The 12,538-nt window shown below is 45.1% G+C and overlaps 1 protein-coding gene across 1 annotated transcript; it reads right to left on the bottom strand.

Annotated features, from left to right (window-relative positions):
* Positions 98-12,519, bottom strand: EIF2B1 (eukaryotic translation initiation factor 2B subunit alpha). The gene is made up of 9 exons (XM_005670583.3): positions 12,356-12,519; positions 10,824-10,925; positions 8,946-9,082; positions 8,719-8,835; positions 6,660-6,772; positions 5,815-5,883; positions 4,254-4,329; positions 1,959-2,084; positions 98-1,298 (listed from the first exon to the last, which is right to left on the bottom strand). The coding sequence occupies exons 1-9, from the start codon at positions 12,366-12,368 to the stop codon at positions 1,134-1,136; spliced, it is 918 nt and encodes a 305-aa protein (XP_005670640.1). The 5' UTR covers positions 12,369-12,519; the 3' UTR covers positions 98-1,133.

Raw genomic sequence — 12,538 nt, 5'->3', positions numbered from 1 at the left:
GTGTCTCAAGCGTGTGAATGTAGCTGTGTAGCCTTTACCAAGACGGACAAGACACTTGGGCCTGGGGTTAGCTTGCAGTACTGATGCAACACCATTATCAAAATCTTTCATACAATTTATTTGAAAAGACGTGAATTTGTTCCCAAGAACAGTTTTAAAAAAGCTGTTCAGAACCCAATTGTGTTTAAATTCATATCCTTCCCAGATATAGAGTTTAAGTTTGCAGATATGTCAGTGGTTGAGCCATGCATGGTACTTTGCCTGCTTTGCCTGCTGTGGGTTCTCACAGTAGTTTCCACTCCATTTGGCTTGTTCTTTTTGCAGAGAAGACAGCCCCGGCTTGTATCTACCACTAGGAGCCTCATGCAGATGCAGTGTTACCTGCCTTTCTCATACCACACGAAGTGCAGCCTGTGTCCCAGGCAGCTGACAGCTGCTGTTAGGACTCCTGCTCTCTCAGGGCTGCAGGTCTTTCACTGATGCTTTTGGCAGATGAGTCTGGAGTGTCTGGAAGATGAAGGGAGCGGGGATGGGCACATCTTTCATTAGTTAGTAATCTAACTTGTATTTCTGAAAACCAGAAATGAAAAAGTGTCCAGAAAAATGTAAGCACAGTTTAGGCTCCATTTTAGGGGAAACATGAACATTGTTTTTTTCTTTTTTTGGCCGTTTCAGGGCATATGGAATTCCCTGGCCATAGGCTGCAGTTGTGGACCTATGAGGCAGCTGCCACAAAGCTGGATCCTTTAACCCATTGTGCCAGGCTGGGGATCCAAGATCCAACCTGTGTCCCACTGCTATAAAGATGCTGCCGATCCTGTTGCACCACAGCTGAACTCCAAGAACATATCTTAGATGGGACTTAAATGAAGAAAAAATTCTCTAAGGCTTATACTCTTAAGTCCTTAGTCCATAAAACTTCATAAAAAACAATTCAGTTTTGGCCTGGGCTCACTGAGAGGTCAAGAGGCTGCTCCCAACTTCATCAGCTTTCATTCATTTCCAGTTTCCAGACATACAAGTTAGATTATTGGCTACTTGACTGATGAAAGAGGAAGATGTGCCCCGGCCCCTCCCTTCCTATTCCCTGCATTCCAGATGGATCTCCAAAAGCATCAGGAAAGGGCCGGAGGTTAGAGATAGAGCTTGATGAGTTCGTCGCTGACTGCCGAGGGCGTCAACACCCCCAGGTCCGTGAACAGCAGTGTGATCAACGAAGGGGCGGTGTAGTCAACCCATGGGTGCTCCTCTTTGAGGTCCTGTCCGGCCTGCACAGACTTCAGAGTATCTGCCTTGTACTGAAGAAACAGGAAGCACACGTTAGTCTGCCCCACACGTTCAGGGCTCTGAAGTGGTGAGGCTGTGGCCTGAAAGTACTCTGGAAAGTGGGGGAAGCTAGCTGTGGGGCACACTGGCGAGGAGGGCTGAATGTGGCCTGGGTGAGCCAGAGAACTGAAGAGAAACTTAACCCTTGTGTCCCCTTGGTGTGCTCGATTAACACTTCCAGACAGCCACAGAGAGGATATACAGAGAGCTTACTGAGTGCCAGGCACTGTGCTAAGGTCTTCCTGTGGCTTGTCTCAGAGTTGTCATAACCCTGATAATATCAAAACCCCATTGTACAGACAACTGAAGTTCACAGAACTTAAAATGAAAGGACTTGCCAAGGTCAGTGGTAGGTTAGTAAGTAGTGGAGATGGCAGGTGACCCCAGACATTTGACCCCAAAACTTTGACTATCACCTGCCTCTTTGGCCCATATGCAGTGCTTAAGTGAATGAGAGAAAGACAAATTCTGGGGCCAAATTAGACTGATCAGCAACCACCAATTGATTTTTGTATCCCGAGTATTAGAGAAAATAGCAATGGGAAGTGAATAACTTATTGGAACATTCCTAGCACTGTGTTTTTTGAAAGGTTTCAGTTTCAAATACCCCTTCAAATACGTAAAACTCTTGCCTTAAACTTATCTGGGACGTCTTGCTGATTTAGTGGGAAGAGCCGTACAAACTTGAAACTCTCTGCAACAACATAAAAAGGCTTGTTCTGTGCTTTGGCGCATACGGCCATCTGGTTGGTTCCAATCTGGGAAGTGAAAGAGAAATGGAGAAGGATGAGGAGTTAAAGCACATCACAGGTGGAAGCAACAGAAGTATATGAGTTAACATACCATATGTACTTCAGATTTGGAATTAAAGAGAATCTTTTAAAAAAGAAAATAGTAGACTTTTTTCCAAAGATATATAAACGGCCACTAAACACATGAAAAGATGCTCAAGATTCTTAAGTCATCAGAGAAACACAAGTCAAAACCCCAATGAGATACTCCTTCACAGGTACTAGGATGGCAAGAATTAGAAAAAAGGTGTTGGAGTTCCTGCCATGGCACAGTGGCACAGTGGCTTAAGAAACTGACTTTATGGCTCAGGTTGCTGCGGAGGTATGGGTTGGATCCCTGGCCTAGCACAGTAGGTTAAAGATCTGGTGTTGCTGCAGCTGTAGCATAGATTGCAGCTGTGGCTCAGATTCAATCTCTGGCCTGGGAACTTCCATATGCTATGAGTGCAGCCATAAAATTTAAAAAAAATAAACAACAAAAACAAGTGTTGGCAAAGACAGAGAAATTGGAATCCATCCTTATACATTGCTGGTGGGAATGTAAAATGGTACAGCTGCTGTGGCAAACAGTTTGGCAGTTCCTCAAAGCTAAAAAATACCATATGACCCAGCAAATTCACTCTTAGGTACAGACCTGAAAGAACTGAAAATAGGAACTCAGATAACTATACACCATATTCATAGCAGCATTAGTCACAAGAGTCAAAAGGCAGAAACAGCTCAAATATCCATCAACAGATGAATGGATAAACAAAGGTGGTGTATGCACACAATGGTCCTTATTCAGCCATAAAAAAGTAGTGAAGTACTGACACATGCTTCAATGTAGATGAGCTTTGAAAACATGCTAAATAAAATTATCCAAATTCAAAAGGACAGGTACTGTATGATTCCATTTACGTAAAGAATCCGGAGACAGAAAGTTAAGATTAGTGAATGAGGGAGAGTAAAGAAAATTTTGCTTAATGTTGACAGAGTTTGCTGAGGGTGATGGAAAAGTTTTGAAGGCAGACAATGGTGATGGTCAAACAATAATGTGAGTGTAATTAATGTCACTGAACTGTACACTTAAAAATGATGAAAATGGGAGTTCCCATCATAGCTCAGTGGTAACGAACCTGACTAGTATCCATGAGGATACGGATTTGATCCCTGGCCTCGCTCAGTGGGTTAAGGATCCAGTGTTGCTGTGAGCTGTGGTGTAGGCTGGCAGCTGTAGCTCCGATTTGAACCCTAGCCTGGGAACTTCCATATGCCACAGGTGCAGCCCTAAAAAGACCAAAAAAAAGAAAGAAAAAAAGATGAAGATGGCAAATTTTATATGTATTTTACCACACACACACACTCAAACTATCATGAAAGTTTTCCATGTTAAGCAATAGAGAAATTTTAACCCATTATATTATGTCAAATATGCTCATTTAAAAAGAAAATTCTTGGAGTTTCCATTGTGGCGCAGCAGAAACGAATCCGACAAGGAACCATGAGGTTTCGGGTTCAATCCCTGGCCTCTCTCAGTGGCTTAAGGATCTGGCATTGCCGTGAGCTGTGGTGTAGGTTGCAGACACGGCTCAGATCTGGCACTGCTATGGCTCTGGTGTAGGCTGGCAGCTACAGCTCCAATTCGACCCCTAGCCTGGGAACCTCCATATACCATGGGTGTGGCCCTAAAAGGACAAAAGACAAAAAAAAAAAAAAAAAAAACAAAGAAAATTCTCCTCTTGTGTGGCATAGTGGGTTAAGGATCCGGCATGGTTACTGAAGTGGCTTGGGTCACTGCTATGCTGTGGGTTTGATCCCTGGACTGCGAACTTCCACATGCCACAGGAGTGCCCCAAAAACCAAAATAAATAACCCAAAAATGCCAATTCCAGTTAAAGCATGTTTGGAGAAAATATAAATTACATTCTCCTAATTTACACAGATCAATCGCCAAAGCAGAAAGAAATCTCACCGGAATTTGACTGACCACCACAATGGCTCATGGGAACTAGGAAAGCGCTGGCTACAATGGTGCAGCCTGGAGCCCTGGAGTTAGAGGAACGAAGCGTAATACATGATGCGGGTTGGGTATCCAAGGTCAGCCATGGAGCCACGCCCTGAGCAAGGACCTGTGTGGGCTACTGGTGCTCCTACCTTGTTAATAATTCCTCCGTTTTCAACAACTCCTTCAGCGCCAACTATGACAAGATCCACTTTCTCCATGATGTAGCTAAGGAAATTAAAAATAATTTTTTAATGCTTTCTTTTCTTTCCTCCTCTTAGTAGTCTAATCACCTGCAAAGACTAATACTCCATTTCACCAGAGTAAGCTCCTCTCATAACTAACTAGCTTCCACAGGGCAGTGAACACAGGAGATAACACCTGGCCAGTTACCAGTTCTCCTACAGGGGCACTGAGACCCATTTTTTGTTTGTTTCATTTTTTTAAGGCTGCACCTACAGCATATGTAAGTTCCTAGGCTAGGGCTTGAATTCGAGCTGCAGCTGCCAGCCTACACCACAGCCACAGCCACATGGGATCCAAGCCACTTTTGCGAGCTACACCACAGCTCACAGCAATGCTGGATCCTTAACCTACTGATCGAAGCCCGGGATTGAACCCACATCCTCATGCACGCTAGTTGGATTCGTTTCCATTGCACCACAATGGGAACTCCCAAGACCCATTCTGATCATGACACAATAAGGTGTAAAACTCACGCTGCCATCCAATACACGCACACATACATGAAGCAAGGATTTCGTGATTTATCCTTACTACACCTATGGAACACTCTGTTTTCTGTCCTAGCTCAATACAAACAAAACAAAAACATAGGGAGTTCCCGTCGTGGCTCAGTGGTTAATGAATCCGACTGGGAACCATGAGGTTGTGGGTTTGATCCCTGGCCTTGCTCAGTGGGTTGAGGATCTGGCGTTGCCATGAGCTGTGGTGTAGGTTGCAGACGCGGCTCGGATCCTGAGTTGCGTCGGATCCTGTGGCTGTGTTGTGGCCGGCAGCTGCAGCTCCAATTCAACCCCCGGCCTGGGAACCTCCATATGCCGCGGGTGCGGCCCTAGAAAACGCCCCCCCCAAAAAAAACCAAAAATATAAAAACCAGATGTGATCTAAAGTTGGAAAAAGGTGTTACATAGTCCAAGAATCTTGTAGGCAGGGTGAAGGCCAATGTACTTTTTATTTTTTAAAATGAGCAATTAGTAGAATTCTTTAGAATGCTTACTCTTAAACCGTTCCTAATTTCCTTAGTCACCTCCTTATGTGTTTTCTTTTCAAAGGATTATAAATCCTGTTTTCTCCTGTGAGGACCACTGCTAATCCATAGAGCACATCATCCCCGCTTCAGGAGTGAAGTGGCACAGATGAGACAAAGAATCCCTGAGGGCTGCCGAGGACAGCCCATACCTTCAGATGAAAGGCCCGACCTCTGCACCTTGCCCTTAAAATGCACCCTGATATTACGCAAACCACTCCCACTCTCCCTGGCATCCTCCAGCCCTGTCTTTGTGTACACTGTCAAGACCTTGTAATAAGCGTGCTGGTTTAACACAGATATCAATTAAAAGGCAGGATGCTGCCTGGTCCAGTTTTATGAATAAGACTCAAACTTTCCATCTGGAAAGCCTGCTCCAAACCAACCCTGGGAGCGGGTGAGGGAGAATAATTGTGTAGGGCTGGGGGGAGCCAGGCGCTTACCCAACAGCAGCATCCAGGACCACAGTGACGGGGACATTGAGATGGCAGAGGGCTTTGGCCATTTTCTTACTGAAAATGAAAATTTGAGAACATTAGAAAAAGTCCAAGAAAGTCTCATAGGGGTATATGGTGAGTCAGTTAATCTGGACAACAATAAGTCACATTAGCTTGAAACTCAGTTAATATTCATGGATTAAGGGACAGATCTGAAGACTTTGGACTAAGGAAGCAAGAATTTGCATTTTTCACAGTTTTCAGGAAAACTACTCAGTGACTTGGGGTAAGATATACAAATTTAGGAAAAAAAAGTTTTTCTTTTATTATGTTTTGGATAGATCAGAGATGTAAATTACCTATTCCCTGATAAAAATCTTTCAACGTACACAATCTTTTTTTTTTTTTCTTATTAGGGCTGCACACACAGCATATGGAAGTTCCCAGACTCGGGGGTCAAATCAGAGCTGCAGCTGCTGGCCTACACCATAGCTCATGGCAATGCTAGATCCTTAACCCACTGAGAGGGCCACGGATGGAAACTGAGTCCTCATGGATACCAGTTGGGTTCATTACTGCTGAACCACAACGGGAACTCCCCTTAACTGACATAATCTCTTGCTGTTTTCTCTAATTCAAGTACTAAACAAGACCCCTAGATCCTGTACTGTGACCTACTTCAAATTCACCAGTGGTTTTTCTTCCAGGGCCAGAATCGGGCACTGTCAAAGGCAATGCTAACTGATAGGCAAATTTGGGGCATGTTCTGGTCCCTCTTAAAGTAGATTCTAATCCTCAGTTTGCTCTTTAAAAGGACTGCTAGGCATAAAACCAAATGGAACGATACTTGCCCTGACAAGTCAGGCTGTGACTCTGTAATGTATACACTGAAACGCTTCTTGGCTGCCACGGCTGCTTCCAAGACTCGCAGGACCACTCTGGAGTAGGCGTGAGTTAGTATTCTCTGCGGACAGAGGAAGCTCAGTCAGAAGAATGGCCCATTCCAGAGGTCACCCCTATTCTTTGCCATGAATACATGTTCCTAAAGCTTCTCTGCATGCTTTCTCATAAACAACTGTAATCAGAAAGCAGATCCTTGAGTTTTAAACCCATGTACAAATTGAAAAAGCTTTCTGCCAAAGGAGTATATAACAGGTCTCCTCTTCGCATGACAAGTGCAGAAGTGGCATCTCCCTGTGGGATTATTCCCAGATACGTAAGCCTTAGTATCCGAAGGCTGTTAGGTTCCTTTGGGTTGGTTTCCCTGATTCTAAGACATGGTTTGCACGCTTGGGCTTATAGGCACCTGGCAGGTAGCATAAAGAGATGCAGTGGGCTGGTGGGGCCAACAGCAAAGTGGGAAGAAAAGGCTGAGTTCCAGCTCTTTTCACATGGGTCCCTCTGATTTTTCTAGAGGAGCTAAAAATCCAATATTTCAATGCTGACTAATTTTTAAAAATTTATAAACACTGGGGTAAACACAACTCATCTGTGGACTGGATACAATTTGCAGATACTTACTCAGAGGTAATTTCTCTGTCTTGTGTAATGCAAGCTCCCTAGCTCCTTTTTGGGCCTGGCCTGAGAGCTTGTTAGAAATGCAGATTCTCAGGCCCCCACCCCAGGCCGAATGAACCAGAATCTGCATTTTAAAAAATCCCCAGGCAGTTCATTCTGTATGTTCAAATTTGAGCAGCTCTGCTCTAAATTTAGCCAAAATGGTATTGCTGCACGTGGTTAATACACATTAAACTACACTAGGGCAAACAAACCTGCAGGAGAAGAGTCTGCCGGAAGGAGAAGGCCCTAGCAAGAGGCAGTCCAATTGTACCTCTGCTAGGCCCCAAATGGCTTTGTTTGCAGCTGGCTTTTGTAGAGTCACTTACATCTATTATGTCATTTATTTAATAAAATTCTTCAAAGACTGGGAAGGGGGTAATAAAACAGAGGACATGATCTCAGAGCCCAGATGCAAGTAAATACTTTTCTAGTTGGTGGAGGCTTAGCTGGCAGAAAAGAGGTGTGCTGCACGTTTTACGACCCCTTTGCTGGGAGACTGACTTAACTTGCCACTCCTGTCTTTCCTCACTTAGCTTATAAACACTTGGCAGCTTTGAGGCTCTGTAATAGCATCTACAGTAAAGACGAAAACCTCAGTCCAGGGATGACCTTCCAGCAGGAAGACATTCAGTATTAACCAGTGACAAGAACTGCTCTGTGTTGATTTAATTCAGATTAATTTAGAATACTTCCAGTAATAAAAAAAAAATACTTCTTTAGTAAGACATCTTTCAATCAAAATTAAATCATTAAATCAAAAAAATCTTCCATCCTGTCCTGGGGTTTTTCTCTGCCTGTTTAAAATGACAACCATCTATGGAGTTCCTGTTGTGGCTCAGTGGTTAATGAATCCGACTAGGAACCATGAGGTTGCGGGTTCAATCCCTGGCCTCTCTCAGTGGCTTAAGGATCTGGCGTTGCCGTGTGCTGTGGTGTAGGTTGCAGACGCGGCTCAGATCCTGTGTTGCTGTGGCTGTGGCATAGGCTGGCGGCTACATCTCCGATTCGACCCCTAGCCTGGGGAACCTCCATATGCTGCAGGAGCGGCCCTAGAAAAGGCAAAAAAAAAATACAACCATCTATGATAATAATATTTAGACAATGCTTACTATGTGCCAGCATACTGTGGAGTCCTTACACTACACCTACCATCTCATTAACCCTCATAACAACCGTATGAGATAGGTGCTATTTTCACCCTTATTTAACAGATGAGAAAACTGCAGCACAGGGAGGTTAAGTAACCTGTCCATAGATGCACAGCAAGTAAGTGGCAGAAGCAGGATTTTACCCTAGGAGTCTATAGAGTTCTTGCTCCTGGTTCTCTATACGTGATCAAGACCAACTCACCGCCCCATCTTTGATGAAAGTATGGCACATATCTGCAATTTTCTTTCTCGACAGTGATATTCTCCTGAGAAAAATCTCTCCCCGCTCAATCATGATCTTCTTACATTTGGAGTAATCCTAGGAAGGAAAGAGCAAAATGAGGTGATGACGGAGATCCAGGCAAAGCTGAGAATATTTGTGGCCAAAGAGAGAAGTAGAGAGGTGGCTGAGGGAGGGCAGGGGCTTACAGAGTATTCCAGGGAGGTAAGGCTGATGAAGCGCAGGAAGAGCTCCCCGCCTGAGGACACGGCCACAGAAGAGTCCACGCCACACAGGGTCTCTATGGCACTGGTGAGATTCGCTCTCAGGCCCTGGATTGTCTCCCCTGGAATGATTGCGTGAGGAATGTGAGGTTCATTTTAATATCACAGCCCCTTGATGAGTCTGCAATTCATTTACTCATCCAACCAGTGCCTATTGGGTGCAGGCTGTACGCTGGGCATTATTTGCAATGCCAAAGATACATCAGCGAACTTGATAGACAGGGGCCCTGCTCTGAGGAAACGCCTCTCCCCCCCATTTTATTTTATTTTATTTTATTTTGTCTTTTTGCCATTTCTTGGGCCACTCCTGCGGCATATGGAGGTTCCCGGACTAGGGGTGGAATCGGAGCTGCAGCTGCCAGCCTACGCCAGAGCCATAGCAACGCAGGATCCGAGCCGCATCTGCAACCTACACCACAGCTCACGGCAACACCGGAACCTTGACCCACTGAGCAAGGGCAGGGATCGAACCCGAAACCTCATGGTTCCTAGTCGGATTTGTTAACCACTGCACCACGACGGGAACTCCTCCCCCCCATTTTAATGGCTACACCAGCAGCATATAGAAGCTCCTGGGCCAGGGATTGAATTCAAGCTGCAGCTATGACCTATGCTGCAGCTATGGCAACACCAGATGCTTTAACCCACTGCATTGGGCCAAGGATGGAACCCACACCTCTGCAGTGACCCCAGTGGTTGCAGCTGGGTTCTTAACCCATTGTGCCAGAGGGAACTTAGGAATTCCCTTTCTAGTGGGAGAGGTGGAAAGTAAATAAGCATTCAGTGAAAGGAACAAGTTAATTACGATTGAAAGGAGCAGAAATGATGGGAAAAAAAGGCAGAATCATGAAAAAAGTGGAGCTACTTTAGACAGAGTAAACAGGGATGGCCTCTTGGAGTGGGCCATTTAAACAGAGACCTGGGTAAGAAAGGGTCCAGCCACATAGAGATCCAGTGGGAAAAGTCTCAGATGCAAACTATAACAAATTGAAGGCCCAGAGATGGGAACAAACGTAGTATGAGAAACAAAGAGGCCAGAGGGAAGCATAATTCAGTAAGGGACAGTATGGAAGGAAATTAAATAGCAGCATCAGGAGAGGCCTGCGAGGTGGTGCAGGTAAGGCTTAGGTGTTTAGATGTCATAGATACTGGATGCTGTCTTAGAGATATGCATCTCTAGGCCAGCCCTTAATTTTTTTTTTATTTGTTTTTGGGTTTCTCTGGCTGCTGCTCTCGGCATATGGAAGTTCCTGGGCCAGGGATCACATCTGTGCCCCAGCAGTGACCCCAGCCACTTTGGTGACAATACCAGATCCTTAATCTGCTAGGCTACCACAGCACTCCTGGGCCAGCCCTTTACATTAAAGAAGGCTCTACTATTATTATTATTTTGCTTATACCCAGATACTCACATTTAGGATGCGTGAATTAGTAGTAATCACAATGATGACATGAAAACCAGAATTTATACTGGAACATTCTCTATAGCAACTGCACAGAATGTGTCACAAGACAGAAGCTCAATAAACACTAGTAAAGTTGAACTACTGCTATAATTTAAGCTTCATAGTAACTTGGTATAAAATGGTCATTCTTGATTCAGAACAAATTTCATTTGTGAAATGCCCCCCATTTGATGATAGTTAGAGAGCTCTCTTCATGTTAAGAGGACTGAAATGAAGGGAGAAGCTGAGCATATGGCACCTTATGCAGGCATCTTATATACATCTCTCGCTTTACACTTCTAATGGTGATGAGCAGACTTTCCTCACACCCAGAGTGATTGAGGATGACACTCTTTACCTTTATCTCTCTTCAAGTACTCCAGCAAAGTCCGGATGGCAGCTACTGCTGAGGCCATATCAGGATCTTCTTTCATTTGAGACTTAAAGTATTCAATTAACTCTGCGAAGGGATAAAACAGTGGCTTATCAAGGTGATTTATTGGGATGGACGACAAGAGTTTATCAATGACTGCTGAGCTTAAAAAACAAGCTAATTTAAAAATTATTTTCTGGAGTTCCTGTTGTGGCCCAGTGGGTTAAGGATCTGACGTTGTCTCTGTGAAAATGTGGGTTTGATCCCAGGCCTCCCTCAGTGGGTTACAGACCTGGTGTTGCTGCAAGCTTTGGCTGTAAAAAGAAAAAAAATATAAATGTATATATTTTCTTTGCAGGGTGTTTGGCTTCAGGGGCACATCAATTTTGATAGGACTAGAGATGACATCACTTTACTATTGGCAAGCTTTCTCAGTCATTTTGAAAAAGCTATCCATGTACAATGGCATAAAATTTAAGCTCCACCAAATGATAGTGAAAGGTCATTCTCCCCCTTAATCTTTCTTTTTTTTTGGATGTGCCAGCAGCATGTGGAAATTCCTAGTCCAGGGATCCAACCCCGGCCACAGCAGTGACCGGAGCTGCTGTAGCAACACCAGTTCCTAAACCCACTGCACTTCAAGGGAATTCCCTTTTTCTACTTTTTTTTTTTTTTTTTTTTTTTGTCTTTTCTAGGGCCGCACCTTCCGCATATGGAGGTTCCCAGGTTATGGGTCTAATCCGAGCTGTAGCTGCCGGCCTATGTCACAGCCACAGCAACGCGGGATCGGAGCCTCCTCTGCGACCTACACCACAGCTCACCGGCAACGCAGGATGCTTAACCCACTAAGCGAGGCCAGGGATCGAACCCGCAACCTCATGGTTCCCAGTTGGATTCGTTAACCACTGAGCCACGACGGGAACTCCTCTCCCTTATTCTTGATCCCAAGTGCAAAAAGAATCCCAGAACCAACCACCTTACCGATTTCTTCTGCACCCCTCCAGATAGTGTATGCCAAGTAAAGCCTATTCGCTTACATACATATGTATGTGCATGTGTATGCAAAGGTCCACCTTTCTCTAATTTTTTCACATGAAAGGTACTATATATTAGTTATTTTTATTCACTTAATAAAACACTTTCATAACCACACTAGATGAACACAGAAACGCCTTTTGATTCTAGTACCAGATCCAACAGGGCAGGGAGTCTAACTCATACTTCACATATGAGGAAATCAAGACTTCGAAGACCTGCACACTTCGTCCGAAGTCTCACTTTTTCGGAAGAGGGCACTGGAAGCCTGGGAGAGGGGGTGTCCAGGGATGCCCCCAGGACCTATTCCCTGGATACAGGAGCAGCGAGAGGGTTCTAGTTGTGACCAGAAGAACTACATCCAGCCAAAGAGCCAGAGCTCGAAAAGTGACCACTCTCGGAACTCAGTCTGGGTGTGCGAGGTGAAGGGATCCCTGCGCGTCTCCGCTTTGGCCCAGCAGGCCCGTCGCGTTCCGATTTACCCTTGTCATCCATGGTGCCCTCCGGACCGCGGAGCGCAAAGGACCGAGAACCACACGCGATGTCTTGCTGTGTCGTGCGACCGCGCGGACCCCAAGTCACAGAAACTGACAGTGCGCGGTGCAGCGCCGCACTCCACTTCCGGCGCCATGAGGGCGGGGCCGTGGATAAGGGCTTGCTGCCTG

Source organism: Sus scrofa, chromosome 14 (genome assembly GCF_000003025.6).
Source record: "Sus scrofa isolate TJ Tabasco breed Duroc chromosome 14, Sscrofa11.1, whole genome shotgun sequence".
Lineage (NCBI taxonomy): Eukaryota > Metazoa > Chordata > Mammalia > Artiodactyla > Suidae > Sus > Sus scrofa.
Note: the sequence above shows the minus strand (reverse complement) of the source record. Positions and strands in the feature narration are given on the sequence as shown.